The sequence below is a fragment of the Sturnira hondurensis genome, unplaced genomic scaffold (genome assembly GCF_014824575.4).
Source record: "Sturnira hondurensis isolate 20B ecotype Veracruz unplaced genomic scaffold, ASM1482457v3 Scaffold0014584, whole genome shotgun sequence".
Taxonomy (NCBI): Eukaryota; Metazoa; Chordata; class Mammalia; order Chiroptera; family Phyllostomidae; genus Sturnira; species Sturnira hondurensis.
The window spans coordinates 2,330,836-2,345,968 of record NW_028087215.1 but is presented as its reverse complement, the minus strand read 5'-3'; the positions used below and the strand labels follow the sequence as shown (position 1 = coordinate 2,345,968).

General features: G+C 37.3%; 1 protein-coding gene across 10 annotated transcripts in view; it reads left to right on the top strand.

The window, feature by feature from the left end:
- RUFY3 (RUN and FYVE domain containing 3) overlaps window positions 1-15,133 on the top strand; it is a 72,647-nt gene that overhangs the window by 38,049 nt on the left and 19,465 nt on the right. For all 10 annotated transcript variants that reach the window (XR_005069034.1, XR_005069035.1, XM_037063452.1 and 7 more), the window contains 7 exons: window positions 6,524-6,697; window positions 7,501-7,618; window positions 8,452-8,553; window positions 9,368-9,491; window positions 10,877-10,938; window positions 12,144-12,209; window positions 13,590-13,659. Coding sequence is in view for 8 of the 10 variants with exons in the window: in XM_037063452.1 (XP_036919347.1) it covers window positions 6,524-6,697; window positions 7,501-7,618; window positions 8,452-8,553; window positions 9,368-9,491; window positions 10,877-10,938; window positions 12,144-12,209; window positions 13,590-13,659 (716 nt within the window). In the remaining 2 variants the exon portion in view is untranslated. The remainder of the gene's footprint in view (window positions 1-6,523; window positions 6,698-7,500; window positions 7,619-8,451; window positions 8,554-9,367; window positions 9,492-10,876; window positions 10,939-12,143; window positions 12,210-13,589; window positions 13,660-15,133) is intronic.

Here is a 15,133-nt window from a genome sequence, read left to right as displayed (position 1 = left end):
ATGGGAACCCCACCTACATGGGAGAGTCAGAGGCCCCACGTGCAAGAGAGGTTCAGAATAGAAACGGGGATACAGGCATGCATGACCTTCTGGGCTAGGGATGAGTAGAGGGAGATAAGAGCAGATGTTTAGTAAATAAAAGTTTGCCCTGCCACGTCGGTGGGTCTAAAATGTTGTCACTGATAATCTCAAGTTTTTTTAGGAAGTTAAAGGGAGGGGCAGAAGTTTCTCTCGAGTCTGCAGCTGAAGTTGGCTTTGGCTCAGAGCAGTCTGCATACCATAGAGGCACACCGTGGGTGGCGCACTGTGGACTCCCGCGTATCAGCACTTTGTTCCTTGTTACTGCTAAATAATAATCCACTATACGTACCTCATTTTATAGATCCATTTGGGTTTTCATTTTAGCTATTATGAATAAGTGCTATGAACATTCATGTATGAGTTTGATGTGAATGTATATTTTCATTTCTCTTGGGTTTATACCCAAAATTGGAATTTGTTAATCATATGGTAACCATGGTTTAACCTTTTAAGGTCATGTGATTGAACCTTTTGGGAAACTGCCAGAGTACTTTTCAAAAACAATGGCGCCATTTTATACTTCTACCAGCAATGCGCCAGGGTTCCACTTTCTCCACATTCTTATCAACACTTGTTATTTTCTGTTTTAATTTTTAATATTATTATCTCATCATAGTGGTATCTCATTGTGGTTTTGATTTGTGTTTCCCTAATGAACATCTTTGCATGTACTTATTAGCCATTTGTACAGTACGTCTTCTGGAGAAGTGTCTATTCAAATCCTTTGCCTGTTCTTTTTAGCTGGGTTGCCTTTAGTTATTGAATTGCAAGAATAGCTTTATGTATGTACTCTGGACACTGGATCTGATCATCTGAGGGTCCTGAGATTCTACTGATTACGTTTAAATGAGGATTGAGTAAAAGTTCATGATTCTCTTGTACAAATGTCATCAGACTAGTTAAATGATGTTTTATTACAAGATCTTTTTAGTACTTTTAGTAATTTCCTTCACTATGAGGGACAGCTCATTTTATGTCCAGTTTAATACTCTAAGAAATAAACAGCAAAAGTTCAAAATAGGAATTCCTGAACCTTATTTAGAAATTATTGACCTTCAGTCATTCTGAACATAGAGTAAGCTTGCCTTTCTATACCTCTCTGTTGTCATTTTAAATCTCTTATTAATGGTGTTAGGTATTATTGGAAAAATCTCCGTATGACAACTATTTTCTTTCTCATTTAAGTTTTGTTCTGTCAAATAACCAGAAAATTCTGAAGATGACTGTTTTGCTACATATGAATTACCCCCATTTTGCCAAGAATTGGGAGCAGTGTAACATACTTAATATTAACATATTAAATATAACCTACTTTTTAGGTTAATATTAACATAATATTAACATATTAAATATAACCTACTTTAATTATGCATAAAAATCACTTCATGATTTCTCTGTATGAACATTAGTCATTGCACTATAAAGAGATGACATGGGGTCTTGGTCAGGTGTTTGGTTTGCAGAACAGTGTGACTCACTCTTACTCTTAGCTGTGACTTTGGGTTCTCTTCTGTCATCACTATTAACTTAATGAGCCACATGACTGTAAAGTTTAATAAAAATGTTTTCATGTGGAAATGAGCAGTCTTAAAAAGATATCACGAAGACCCACACATTCTTGAAAGAAATTTGATAGTCCACTGCCCCTGTGGTAGTCTCCACCAAGGTGATTGTCACCATTCATCTGATCACCAGAACTAGAAACGTGAGAGTTATCTCCATTCTTTCTCCTTCCCTCGCATCCCAGCGCTCATCGGGTTTTGAAATCCTGACATTGTGCCTCTGGGTCATGACTGAAAGCTAACTCCCTGTTCCCCACACAGCACCTACTGCTCTGTCTGGTCCCACTCCTTGGTATTTCTCCTCAATTACTGCAGTAGACCTCTACTCTCCCCTCAGCTTTGAGTTCCTGCACCCATCTAGTAGGTCTTCCACAGGCTGCAAAAAGGCTTCTTTCTCTAAAGTTCAAATCTGTGACATCACACCTCACTTCAAAATCTTCACTGACTTCAAGGTAAAATCTGCACTCCTTAAACTGAGTTCTTAGCAGTCTCTCTCTGAACCTGCTTCCCTAACCTCAGCCCACAGCACTAACATGCAGCACAAACCTCTGGCATTTTTTGTTTTATTTTTTCTCAGTGTGCCATGTTCTTTCCGACTTCCATGCCTGCCCAAGCGCTTCCTTCCCCCCAACTCCCTTCACAGCTCTGCGCCTGCCCCTTCCTTGCCCAATGAATTTCTGTCCTGAAGATTGAACTGAAAAGTCTCACCCTCTGTTAGTAAAATGTATGGCACTTAGTGATTCCTATATGTGAATTTTGTCCTCTGCTACCTCTGTGAATTACTGTATTTTTCTAGAGATTTTAGTTTATTTTGTTTGATTTTCTGGGTGTAAAATCAGATTGTGTGCAATAATATTTGATCTACTTTTTTACAGTTTATATGTTTCCATTTTCTTTGTCTTTGATTACATTGTTCTGCCACTCTCAGGACAATGTTAATAACCATGTTAATGGATAGGTCTTAATTTCCTTAAAATTCTGTAGAGCATATGAACATAAGTTTTTTTAAATCCTCACACTCTGAGAACTTATACATATGAGTTCATACCTGCCCCTTAAATTTGAATGAAAAAATAGGGGGCCAAGTCAGGTAGCTTTTTTCTATACATATTCCCATGGCGTCCTATTCACATTTTTGTTAGTGTTACTGCCATAGGTTTGCAGTGCTTCTCAAACTTTTCCATGGAAGCACGTCAGTGGCAGAGGTGATTGTATTGGACTTGAAGCTTGCCTGCAGTGCTACATTAATGTCAGGGTTACTGGCTTAGCATTAAAATATATATATATAATTTACATTTGATTCCATACAGTAGGCATTATATTTGATTTAATATAAAATCATTTTAATTTACTTGTCCTGGAATAAGATTGATGTATGTCAAACGTGATATGTTATCCTGAAATTTCAAGTGTTCTCTGTAAGCTTCATGTTCTGTTCTCCAGGCTTCTCTATTACCCAAGTTTGATAAATAGTAAGTACTTCACTGTCAGGGCCTAGGTCTTCTATCTCTGAATTCCCAACATTAAACACAGTATCTAACACCCAGTATATATTCAATATTAACTGAAAAGAATGAATGAATGAACAAATGTTCAGTTTTGGAATTAATAGTCTTAAATGATAATATTGTGAAAATTAAAATTTTAATGATTTTTCTCATAGAAAAAGTATGACTAATGATATTGTGAAATTCCTGCATTTAAAAAAAATCATTTTCTGACCTACAACATAAAACTTTAACTTTTAATAGTTCAAAGTATAAAATTTGCAGAAAAGATCACGTAAGTACTCAGTTCAATGAATTTTCACACTCTCAACAATTTTACGTAACGAATACGCATATCAAAAAATAGAACTCTGCCAGTTTCTCAGAGGTCTCTTCATGCTCTCATCTGGTTATTGCAGCCTTTTTTAACAGCATATAATTAGTCCCACAAAATCATTTTATTCCTTAGTACAAGTCAAGACACCAAAGTAATTGAGTCCAGAATTTCTTATTCTGTGACAAATTAAGTTAATGACAGTATTCATAGTTAGTAGCTAATATTTTAAAATTTAAAAAAATAATTAATGTTAAGTACTATTTTCAGTAGTTTCATTTAGTACCTAACCAGAAAACTAATTAAAATTATTTGTGAAGAAGACAAAGAAGTTATTTGTAATGACCATTGCTTTTCTATACTATGCAACACAAAAAAATGTTGGTAATATGCACTAAATAATCCGTTTAACTTACACTTTAATTAAATAAAAATGAGGAGCCATTCTTGTGAGGTGTTATGCGTAAGTGTCAAATTACCCTGATTTTTGTTTGATTTTTTTAACTGTTCATTTAGAGCAGCAGTTGTCAACAGGGAGGGAACATGATTTTGTCTCCCTGGAGACACTTTGCAGTATCTGGAGATCTGAAGACAGTGCAGTTGTCATTGTAGCATGCTACTGCCATCTAGTGGGTAAAGGTCTGAGTTGCTGGTAAACTTGATACACAGAACAGCGTCCTCCTCCCCAACCTGGCCTGCCCCAAAAGAAAAATTATGGCCCAAAATGTTGGTAGTGCCAAGGTTAAGAGAAATATTTTCTAAAGAATGGGTAAGTTGTTTGTGTTTGATTCAGTTTAGTTCAGATAGGGCCCAGGACCATACCAATGGAGTCCAAGGTATTAGGAGTTTAATTTCTCTAGGTACTAGTTCCATCTTTCTGTGTATTATGTGCCCAAGACCCCAACCAGATGTCTTGAATATTTCTGCTACTGATTATGAGACAAGTGAGATGAGGCAGTATAGAAGAGCTAGTAGAAATCTATCTATCGCTCCTTCTGGGAAAAATCTTAAAGCATCGTATTTTATACATAATTCAAGTCTGGCTCTCCCCATGTGACTCATTCCACAGGTTGGAGTCAGGTTATATGCTTTGACTAGCAGCATTGATTTACAGGCTCAAGGTAGAGAGAATGGTTCCTTATGAGCAGCCAGTTGTCCAACTTCAACCACGTTTTCTTGCAGTCTGTTGGGAGGTGTTAAATGGACAACCCAGGAGCTGAGCACAAACATTCATGCGTACCCACACGCCCCTGCCCTGTTTCTTCCTCCCAGCGAGTGTGGGAGGTCAGAAACACTGCCATAGATGCTGGTAACAAAGCTGGGAAGTAGTAACTGGTGAATTTGTTCTTCACGACTGTTTTTCAGGGATAGCTTCTTTCTTTTTTTTTAAATACTTCTGTGTCCCCTGTGAGCTTATTCTAGTCTTGACAACTTGACCTACCCTGAGCAGAGAGCCACATTTGAGGCATGCCCTGAAACATTTGTTGCTGTGCAAGAAAAAAATAATGGTAACATAGACCAATTCTGACTTTCATAATAAAGTATTCTCTAAAAATGTTACCATATAAAACACTACGATAAACCAAGGTTTGTATAGTTGGAGCTATGAATCTACAGTAAGTCCTTCAACATAATGGAGAAAATGAGTGTAGAATTTGGCTGTTTGATTCTGCTCATTTAACTGTGAAAACAGGTCTAAATGAAAATACTATGTGAAGTAAATTGCTTGGAACAGTTCAAATAATCTGTGTTTTGTGTTGTGGCATGTTTATATTTTGGGAGCATAGAATTATCAGTATTTTTTTATTCCTAAGAAAAGTAAAAATATTTCATAGATCTTGAGGCCTGTTTCAGTTCCTGTAGAAATTTGACATATTTAATATTTGGGAGGATGCAAGTCACAGTGCAGAGAGTGTTAACTTTCTCATCAGACCCAGGTCCACATGCTGCTGTCTGTGAACTGTTTGGCCTTGGACCACTTAACTGTTAAGGGCCTGCTTTAGCACCCAAAGAGAATGGATACTACTTAAATGCTAGAATCACAAGAGTCAAACAAGATAACCATGTGAGAGAATGGTCAGCAGGAGGGAAGAGTAAGCATTTTTTGGAGTCACTGACGCACTAGTATGTGGACTATAGTGGTCATGAGCATAGGGTTTGGAGTTGGAGAAACAGGGTCTAGACTCTGGCTTTCTCATCTGTTCCCAGCCATATGCAGGGGCCAGCTACTTGCCCTTCTGAGGCCTGTTTTCCTTCCTTGCAAATTGGTGCCATTGGTAACTGTCTTGTAGCACTCTGCAAGGAGGATTGAGATCATAATTGTAAGAATCAGCCCACCATACCTGGCACAGGACACATACCAGTACGTGAAGTTACTGGGTGTCTGCATTGTCCTGAATTCTGTTGATAAAACATGGTTCTTGTCCCTTTCTTCGAATAGTTTGTCTGCTTGATGAAAGCCACACATTCTGTGCTAAGTCTTAAAAAAATGTGTGAACTGATTAAGTTCTAATATTGCATTATACCAATAATGTTAATTATTTTGTTTATTTAATAATGCTTTAGTTTAAATAATTAACATTAATACTAATAATGCAAATAGTGTATTGGAAGAAATTTCGGTCTATCTTTTTTTCTCACTGGTTTTATTTTTTAAAGCACTTCATAAATTGTGTAGAGAATGAGGGGCAACGCGAGGGTGGAAGCAGAGCGGTGTGAAGGGTGTGGAATAGTGGGCTCTGGTGGGAGCTGGGTTAGAGCGGCAGCGAGAATACTAGATGACTATAGTCAGAGCTCAGAATTTGATAAAATAATTTTTAATATTTTATCAAGGATATTCCTAAGAGAAATTGACATCATTTTTATAAAACAAGCACATGGCAGAGAACACACAGCTAATAGCGTAATTTAGAGCCCCGTCTTGATTCTTGCGAAGACAACAACAGTTTTGCCCACCATTGCTTTTGTACCATCAAATGCACAGATCAACACAGGGAAATTATACTGAATTTCAAAATGCACCATTTTTAGTAACCAGACATCATCTTCTTTGGCTGCAGATCCTAATTATCTCATGGCTAACGAACGCATGAACCTGATGAACATGGCTAAGCTGAGTATCAAGGGCTTGATCGAATCAGCCCTGAACCTCGGGAGAACTCTGGACTCCGACTACGCCCCTCTGCAGCAGTTCTTCGTGGTGATGGAGCACTGCCTGAAACACGGCCTGAAAGGTAGGCCGTGGCCTCTACGTGCCCGTTGTGTTCAGTTGTTTCCTGACAATACAGTGTGTGCTCAAGAATAACAGCAGTTTTTTGTGGAGCCAAAGACTACGAGGCTTGAATTATTATTAATGCAGTGGAGTGTGGGAATATGGTTGATTTAAAGGACTTTATATGGCTTAAAAAACACGGGTTATTAAATGCTAGAGCTGGAAGGGTCATTACAAGTTTCTAGTCCGATCTGGCATTTGTGTTGGACAAGAGGGAAGTAGGCCTAGAATGGGCCGTGGCTCTCCCACAGTCACAGGGGGAGTGGGGCAGAGAAGTCCAGAACTCCGACCTCCTGACTTCCTTGCTCTTTCCACTTAACTGTAAGCTTTTGAACTCAGGCGGGACCTAGTCTTTTCACCTTTGCTTCTTTTTCTTCTTCCTCCCCAATATTTGATATCCTGTTTCTGAATTACGTATTCTTTTATGTATTCTTTCCTGTTGGACTGTTATCTTCACTAATACTACACAGCTTTAAGTACTATATTGTTAAAGTGTTTTGTTACATTACAGAGCTAGTCCAGAAATTCTCCTTGAGAGAGGAAGGACTGAGTCTTGGGAAGTAGGGGGATTTTGATTTTCATAAAAGGTTATGTATTCTGAAAGCATGAATAATTTTAGAAATGCCTGGTAATCTAGGAATGGTTCCCGGAAAAGAGCACTGAACAGATGGGAGGCGGCTGTGTGTGTGTGTGTGTGTGTGTGTGTTAAAGGCGTGTGTATGTTGTAAAGAATATTAAAATACTGCTTTGCTTTTATCTCCTTAGCTAAGAAAACTTTCCTTGGACAAAATAAATCCTTCTGGGGGCCTCTAGAACTGGTGGAGAAGCTTGTTCCAGAAGCTGCAGAGATAACAGCAAGTGTGAAAGATCTTCCAGGACTTAAGTAAGCTTGAGTCCGAATTCTGTTCTGTTTGTCAGGGAAAACACTCTTATAAACTCTCCCCTTGAAGAGTGAGACTAAGGCAGTGATGACCATAATAACTTATTCCATGACAATCCGAAATGCATCCCTTTTTTATGAATAGGCACTGTTTTGAGAGAACTGAAAATGTAGACTATTAAATGAGGTATGCCTATGAGGGATAATTTTTATTATTAATCTGAGAGAGGTTGTCTTCATGTTAAAGTACCAAACACTGTCTTATATTTTTAAAGTACTTACCTGAATCATTTAGTGTATTTCAAGAAATTAGATGGAGGGAGTTGGCATGCTGGACTTAACTTCAGAAAAAGAATGTGTTTGATGGAGTTTGAAAACCAAGATTAAAGCAATTGTCACTGACACCTGGGCCCTACCTTAGAACTGGAGAAAGAGAACTGATCACCTTCCCAAAGCAGATTGGCTTCATTTTAATTGGATAGAGGTCTAAGTGGCCAGTGTCCACATTACTATTTGGGGGGTACTTAATATGATCCACACTAAATTTATGAGGATTTACTAATACCAATTTGATGGAACATCTTCAGTTGAGCCTCCTAGAGATCTTACCTTCAAATCGTTATCTCATTCAGCACTTAATTCCTCACCAGAGCATTTGTCCCCAACACACCATCTGGGTCTCTCTGGCCTACACACAGTTCTTCATATGGGACATGGTAGGAGAGGTGAGGGGCGCCGTGTTCTGCTGGGGGACCACTAGCAAAAGTAAGTACATCTGCCCCACGGTGACCCCTGTTTCTGCTACTTTTAGTTATTTGGTTTCTGCGTTTCTGTAGGACACCAGTAGGCAGAGGAAGAGCTTGGCTTCGGTTGGCGTTAATGCAAAAGAAACTTTCAGAGTATATGAAAGCTTTGATCAATAAAAAGGAACTTCTCAGGTATGAACATCATCTTGTTGAACTTTGGTTTTTTTCTTGCGACGTTCTCTGTTATATGAGGTCAAATTATATAAATGTGTCATTTTTGTAGATCAGAAACAATTGATCCATAAGCATTTCACGTAGTTCAACTGATAACTTCTCCCAAACCTCATGTACTCAAGAAGATATGTTTTTATATTACATGTGCTGCCTGTTGCTGTGGCGTATATATGGTCCTTCACAGGGAAGTCTAAAACTCAGCACTCCCAGGAAACAGGAGAGGTTTTTGACAGCTAAGCACACACCCAGGTTCAGTAAGACAGGAAACTGACACGTGACATTAAATTCAAACACAACACACACAACATTGTTTTTCTAGATGGATCATAGATACAAATGAGGAAGAGGAAACAATAAAACTTTTAGAAGAAAACATAAGAGAGAAGAAAATTCCTTAAACAGGATTTAAAAGTTCTACCTGAAAAGGGAAAAAAATGGATAAATTGGCCTACATTAAAATGAAGAATTTCTGTTCACAAGTACATATGTGAGGGGAAAGCATGAATATTCCTTTCAACAAAAATGCCATTTTGATCATTTTTCTTTCATCTGGACTGTTTATTATCTAGAGTCTATTTATGCATCCATCATCTAAATAAAGTACCAGCCCATCCTTTTTTTTTTTTTTTACTTTTTTTTTTTACTTTTTTGCTATTATCATAGATGACCATATTTAACCATGAGGCAAGCATCTTTCTTTTTGTCTTGTGATTTATATCATTGGTTCTGGAGGTTTTATTACAACAGAGCATTCCATGGATCTCTCTTGCAGTGAATTCTATGAACCAAATGCCCTCATGATGGAAGAAGAAGGAGCCATAATTGCTGGTTTGTTGGTGGGTCTGAATGTCATTGATGCCAATTTCTGTATGAAAGGCGAAGATTTGGACTCTCAGGTATGAGAAAGATACTCGGGTACCAAATGTGTCACTCTGAATTCTGCTATCACAGAATTTCGATTGATTAGATTGGACCAGCCAAATGAGGGGAAATTCTTCAAGTCATAAATAGGATTTCCTTTATTTTGATGGTAATATAAAAAATTAGTTTGTTTATCTTCCCACTTGGCTCACTTATGCACTCTGAATATTTTTCAAATTCCTATCTTAACTGTGACCCCTGTTAAAAATATTTTGTGCAGACCAAAACATACATATACAGGCTGAATTATACACGCAGGCTAAATAGTAACAGTCAGTATAGCATGATAGTTAAGAGTGAAGGCTCTGAAGCCAGACTCTTTAGACTGAGATTCTGGCTTCTTTTCTACTTAGTTTCTTGATGGTTCAGATCACTTACCAGTAACCTGGGGACGAGAAATACTAGATGTGTTTCACAGTGGAATTGTGCAGAATAAAGAAGTTAGTTCATGTGATGTACTTAGAACAGGGCCTGACACATATTCGTTGCCCCATAAATAAACCTACTGCTTTCACTATGACTGTGTCTCACCCCTTCTGTGTGAAATCCTACAACATGTTACATTTTACTCAGGGAAAATGGAAAATGAAATATACTATTTTGATGTTGATTTTAAAAAAGAAATAAGCTGAATGATAAAATAGCAATCTTAAAAAATTTAGACATGCATCAATGAAAATTTGGAAGAATAGATACCAAAATATCACAGTGCTCATCTTCAGGGGGTTATGGGTATTTTATATTACTTCCTTTTGTTTATCTATATTTTCTAAAACTTCTCTAAAACTTGTTACTATAATTACAGTTTTAAAAGTTACTGCTAAAAGTGAATCTTGGGTATCAGTAGCAGAATAACTGAAATAAGCAAAAAAGAAAGAAACTTTACATTTGTATTAAGTTTTCCATTGACCTTCTTAGTCTATCTTGTTTTCTATCTTGCCTTCTCACGTAATCCTGATTCTTTACTTACAATCCTTGTCAATTCTTTTTTTTAATACTTTTTAATTTATTTTTAGAAGAGGGGACGGGAAGGAGAAAGAGTGGGAGAGAAACATCATTGTGTGGTTGCCTCTCGTGGATCCCCTGCTGGGAACTGGCCTGCAACCCAGGCACGTGCCCTGACTGGGAATCGAACTGTGATCCTTTGCTTCACAGGCTCAGGCTCAATCCACTGAGCCACACCAGCCAGGGCAATCCTTGTCAATTCTTGATTATAATAAAAGTAAAACATTAAAATGTCATTAAACTTTTTTAGTGATTGTCATGACTGTATAACTATTTTGAGTGTCTAGAATGAGACATGTTCTGCCTTGGGGAAAGAATCTAATTTTACATTAAATTTTGAAAATTCTCTCTGTAGGTTGGTGTTATAGACTTTTCTATGTATCTCAAGGATGGGAACAGCAGTAAAGGCAGTGAAGGGTATGTACCAAGAAACTCGGGTTTCTTTTTTATTTCATGTTCTTTGACAGTATTTGCAGTTTACAGTGCTGCTGCTTCCTAACAGACTTGCTGGAAGCGTTTCCTTGGCACAGCTGTGACGGTGTCATGCCAAAACTGTCCGTTGTGTCTGCTAACTCCAAAAAGGGAGTTACTTAAAGCGATTTTCCTCTTCTGTGGTTCAGGGGAAAGCGGAATGAACATTTTTGTGCGAGGCATTCAGTGCTTCATCTCTTCAAGTAGTGTTTGAAAGCATGGCCTTTCTTGACAAGAAGGATTGCATTCTCAGCTTGCTCTAAATGTCCAGTATTAAATATGCATCTCAGGGTTATATGAAATATTACTATTAAGGGGGAGTATATGGGAACTGCATTACTTTCACAACTCTTGTAAATCTACAGTTATTTCAAAATAAAAGTTTTTTTTTAATTCTTATACTACCTAGAAATTGAAGGTCAAAGCACACCTTATGCCCTTTATAAATTCAGCAGTTGAAAGCATAATTAGTCTGAAGTTGTAAACCTTGGACATTGAGCTAAGATTGTATCATTTATTCTTTAAGTAGTTGTAGAGGTATGTGGCCTTGATTTTGTCTTCCATTGAAAAGTCTGGCTGTTTAATGTTTGCCTACTGTACGTTAGTTGGTTCCAGAAGTGAACTTTTCTTTTCACATTTTATCTTTTCATGTAACAATAAACACCGATCCGTATGAAAGCCTTTTATACCTTTTATTCATTTTGAAATACAAATGACATTTAAAGGCACATATATCCTTTGAGAAACAACCATTATCACACCAGAGTAAGCTTATTGCAGTTCCTACAACAAATGGAAAAATTATTATAATACTAGTGAAACTCAAAAAAATCTCTTGGTTGGGAGAAGAAAATGTTAATTCTTTAAATGCCTCTCATAGATTTTAACATTATATCTGTAACCTAAGTTACTGATGTGTATAAGCTATAACAGAGGCTTTCTTAATATGGATTTTTGTGTGTCTTGTCTTTTTTTTTTAAACCTTCAAGTTTGTGTTACTGATATTGAGGGGTTATACGTCAGGTCTGTCTTCTGGTTCTTTGTATTTATGCCACAATTTCCTTTCTGTTTTATGAAAAAATTGGGGGAGGGGGAATCTAGATATTTCTATTATTTTATTTCTATTTTCTCTCTCTTTCTCCCCCCTCCAGAGATGGCCAGATTACTGCAATTCTGGACCAGAAGAACTATGTAGAAGAACTCAACAGACATCTGAAGTAAAGCATGAATAAACATTATTACTTTACTGGGGGTTTTGTTGTGGGGGAAGGGAAGGATAAACTGATGAGTGAGGCTAAATTGAGACAATACTCAACAAATATATATAGAATTCCTGCTTGCCAGGCACTGAGGTAGGCACCGGGGAAAATGGCACTTAACTGTTTTGTCAAACCTTAGTGAAAGGCAGTAAAGTTTCTTAAATACATGACATACAGTAAGTCCTCATTTAACATTGTCAATAGTGTCTGCAACTTTAAGCAAAACAACATATAACGAAACCAATTTTACCATAGGCTGGTTGATCTGAACAGTAGTTAAGTTCCTACAGCATCTCATGGACATTATAACAAGACAGTATTGAAAGAAATGACGTTACTCAAGGACCTATTATTTACTGTTGAAATAGGTGACCCTCTGGGTCCAGTAGATCTAGACACATATTTCAGGACGAATCTTGGGTAAACCCCTCATTGCCTTAGTTCCTTTAGATTAATCATATATCACTGGTCCCTTGCATTTCTCATTCACACATTGGGTTGATAGTATTAATTTACCCTCTCTCCACTATCACTACCATTAATTAACTACGTACTCATCAAGGATTTTTCAGAACTGTCCAGAACATGAAATAATCTCTCTCCTGAGGAGAACTATCCAAAATTTCTTGGTATTCTCAAGCACACTGATGTTCCGAAAAGACTCAAATAATTAAGAAGAATTTAATATATCTATTACTATCTTGTTTATAGTTTTCCTGTGAAAGATAATTATTTTAATTTAACTAAAGGCCATAACATAATTACATCAAAATTTAAATTGCCATCTTGGTTCCAGCTAGAAAACTCAAGAACAATTTAAGTACATTCTACGGGGACCAAGAACTAATGATGACTACAATGAACTATGGAGAGGTTAATCAAGCAAAGATATGGTTACAATTGACAGTGAAATATAATCACGACACTATTTTACTCTTTTCATGCCTGAGTTTCTTTTAATTGGGAATATCTAATGCCTAGGGTTGTTGAAAGGAATCAATGAAATAACGCAGTGAAATAATTTAGAATAGTGTTTGTTGTGTGGCAAGCACTTAACCCATGTAGCCTGTTATTATATCTGTAACTCATATAAGTAAGCCTTCAAGTTTACTATATAGTGCATTTGCTCTTTTATTTTATTCAACACATTCTTATTAAGTGCAAACTTCAGTGCCAGTGATGTGCTGCCAAGACAGACATCCCCTTGTGAGTTATCTTAGAGTTTGCAAGTCTGTCAAAAATCGTGCACATTACAGTGAATGAAAATATGATGGGTGTTTAAAAAGAAATTGTTCTGTTTCTCAAAAGAGACCATTATGTTTTTTCTTCTCTTGATAGTGCTACTGTAAACAACCTTCAGGCGAAAGTGGATGCATTAGAAAAATCCAACACCAAACTGACAGAGGAAGTAAGTGTTTGGAAACTCTTTGACTGACTTACAGAATTTAGTAATGTACATTAGTGGGAAGTAATTTCTCTGGAGCCTTGGAAATGAAAGACTTGACTTTTCAGATAATGTCTGCTGTAGGTCATGACTCCTTGTTCTGACTAGGAATGGCTGCCTTATCTCAGGGGTCGCAGTTATCCAGTTGGACTATGCAGGCCTAGAACATAGGCTAATTAAATATGTTGCTTCTTACATTTTTTTTCTGAGCTAACCTAGAGTGAATGTTTAGCATATAGCATGATATGCATCATTTATTCACTCAACAAACATTTTAGGTACTACTGATGTGCTAGAGCTAGACAAAGATTTATGTGCGCCAGATTGGAAAATAAGGCCTTCGCAGGAAATAAGGTCTGTGAAGGCCTTATTTTCTCCTTGGGGTGGTGGGTAGATAAGATAAAGAACGCTGGTCAGAAGACCCATAGTCCCTGCTTACATGACGTGCCAGACCAGATGTCATGTGCTGCTGAGCAAGTATGTCACTTGACTTCCTAAGGTCCAGTTCCCTTGCTGAGAGATGAGGGTATTTATACTTCCTCTTGCAGCCTCACAATTACTCTAAAAATCTGAAAGAATATATGTGCAGATACTCTTAGAAAATGCCCTAAAATAAGAAGAGAAAAATAACTTCATGTTCTACCTCTGATTAACATGTTTTTTCCTAACCTACCAAAGTATAAGCTACATATTCTTTTTTTTCGGTAGCATTAGATGTTTTTATTAAAAATCTTAAATAATCTTTTCCAGGTGGCAGAGACTGTCTTCTCTATTTCTAACTATTCTGCTACATACAGTGGAATAAATAAGACCAAGTTAAAATATTAGCTAGGAAACACTGTTTAATCTTTTTTTTCCCGGAACAAACATTAACATTGTTGTAACTTTAAGACACCTTCCTTATTCAGGATGCAGCGTACAGATGATGTTTTGTTGAGCAGTACACTTGACAGCTGTGCGGTTTTGTGAACCAATGTCACCCCACTTAATTCAATTTAAAAAAACCACCTTTAATACTCAACTCTGTGGGCTTCATTTCTGAGCATAGATTCTTGTATTAAAACTTTAATTTGTGGATATGACCCTTAGAACTTGATCCCACAAAGCTTTCAAAATATTCTGCACAGAGGTTGTGTGCTGTGACTCTACTGCTATTAGACTTACTGAGGCAACGCGGCGTAGCAGGTGGGCACGTTCTCGAGAGCAGAACTGCTTAGGTTCACGTCCCAGCTCTGACTTTCTAATCCTGGGCCAATTACTTACTCACACCTCTGTTCTTTGTGTTACTTACCTGTAAAGTGGGGATAAGAACAAGAAAATTTGTGTGCGAATTACATGATTTACCACGGAAGGGCTTAGACCAGTGCCTGACACCTCGAAAACACTCGGTTACTTGTATAGTTGTTCATTTCATTCCCTCAGTCACAAGATAATCCTC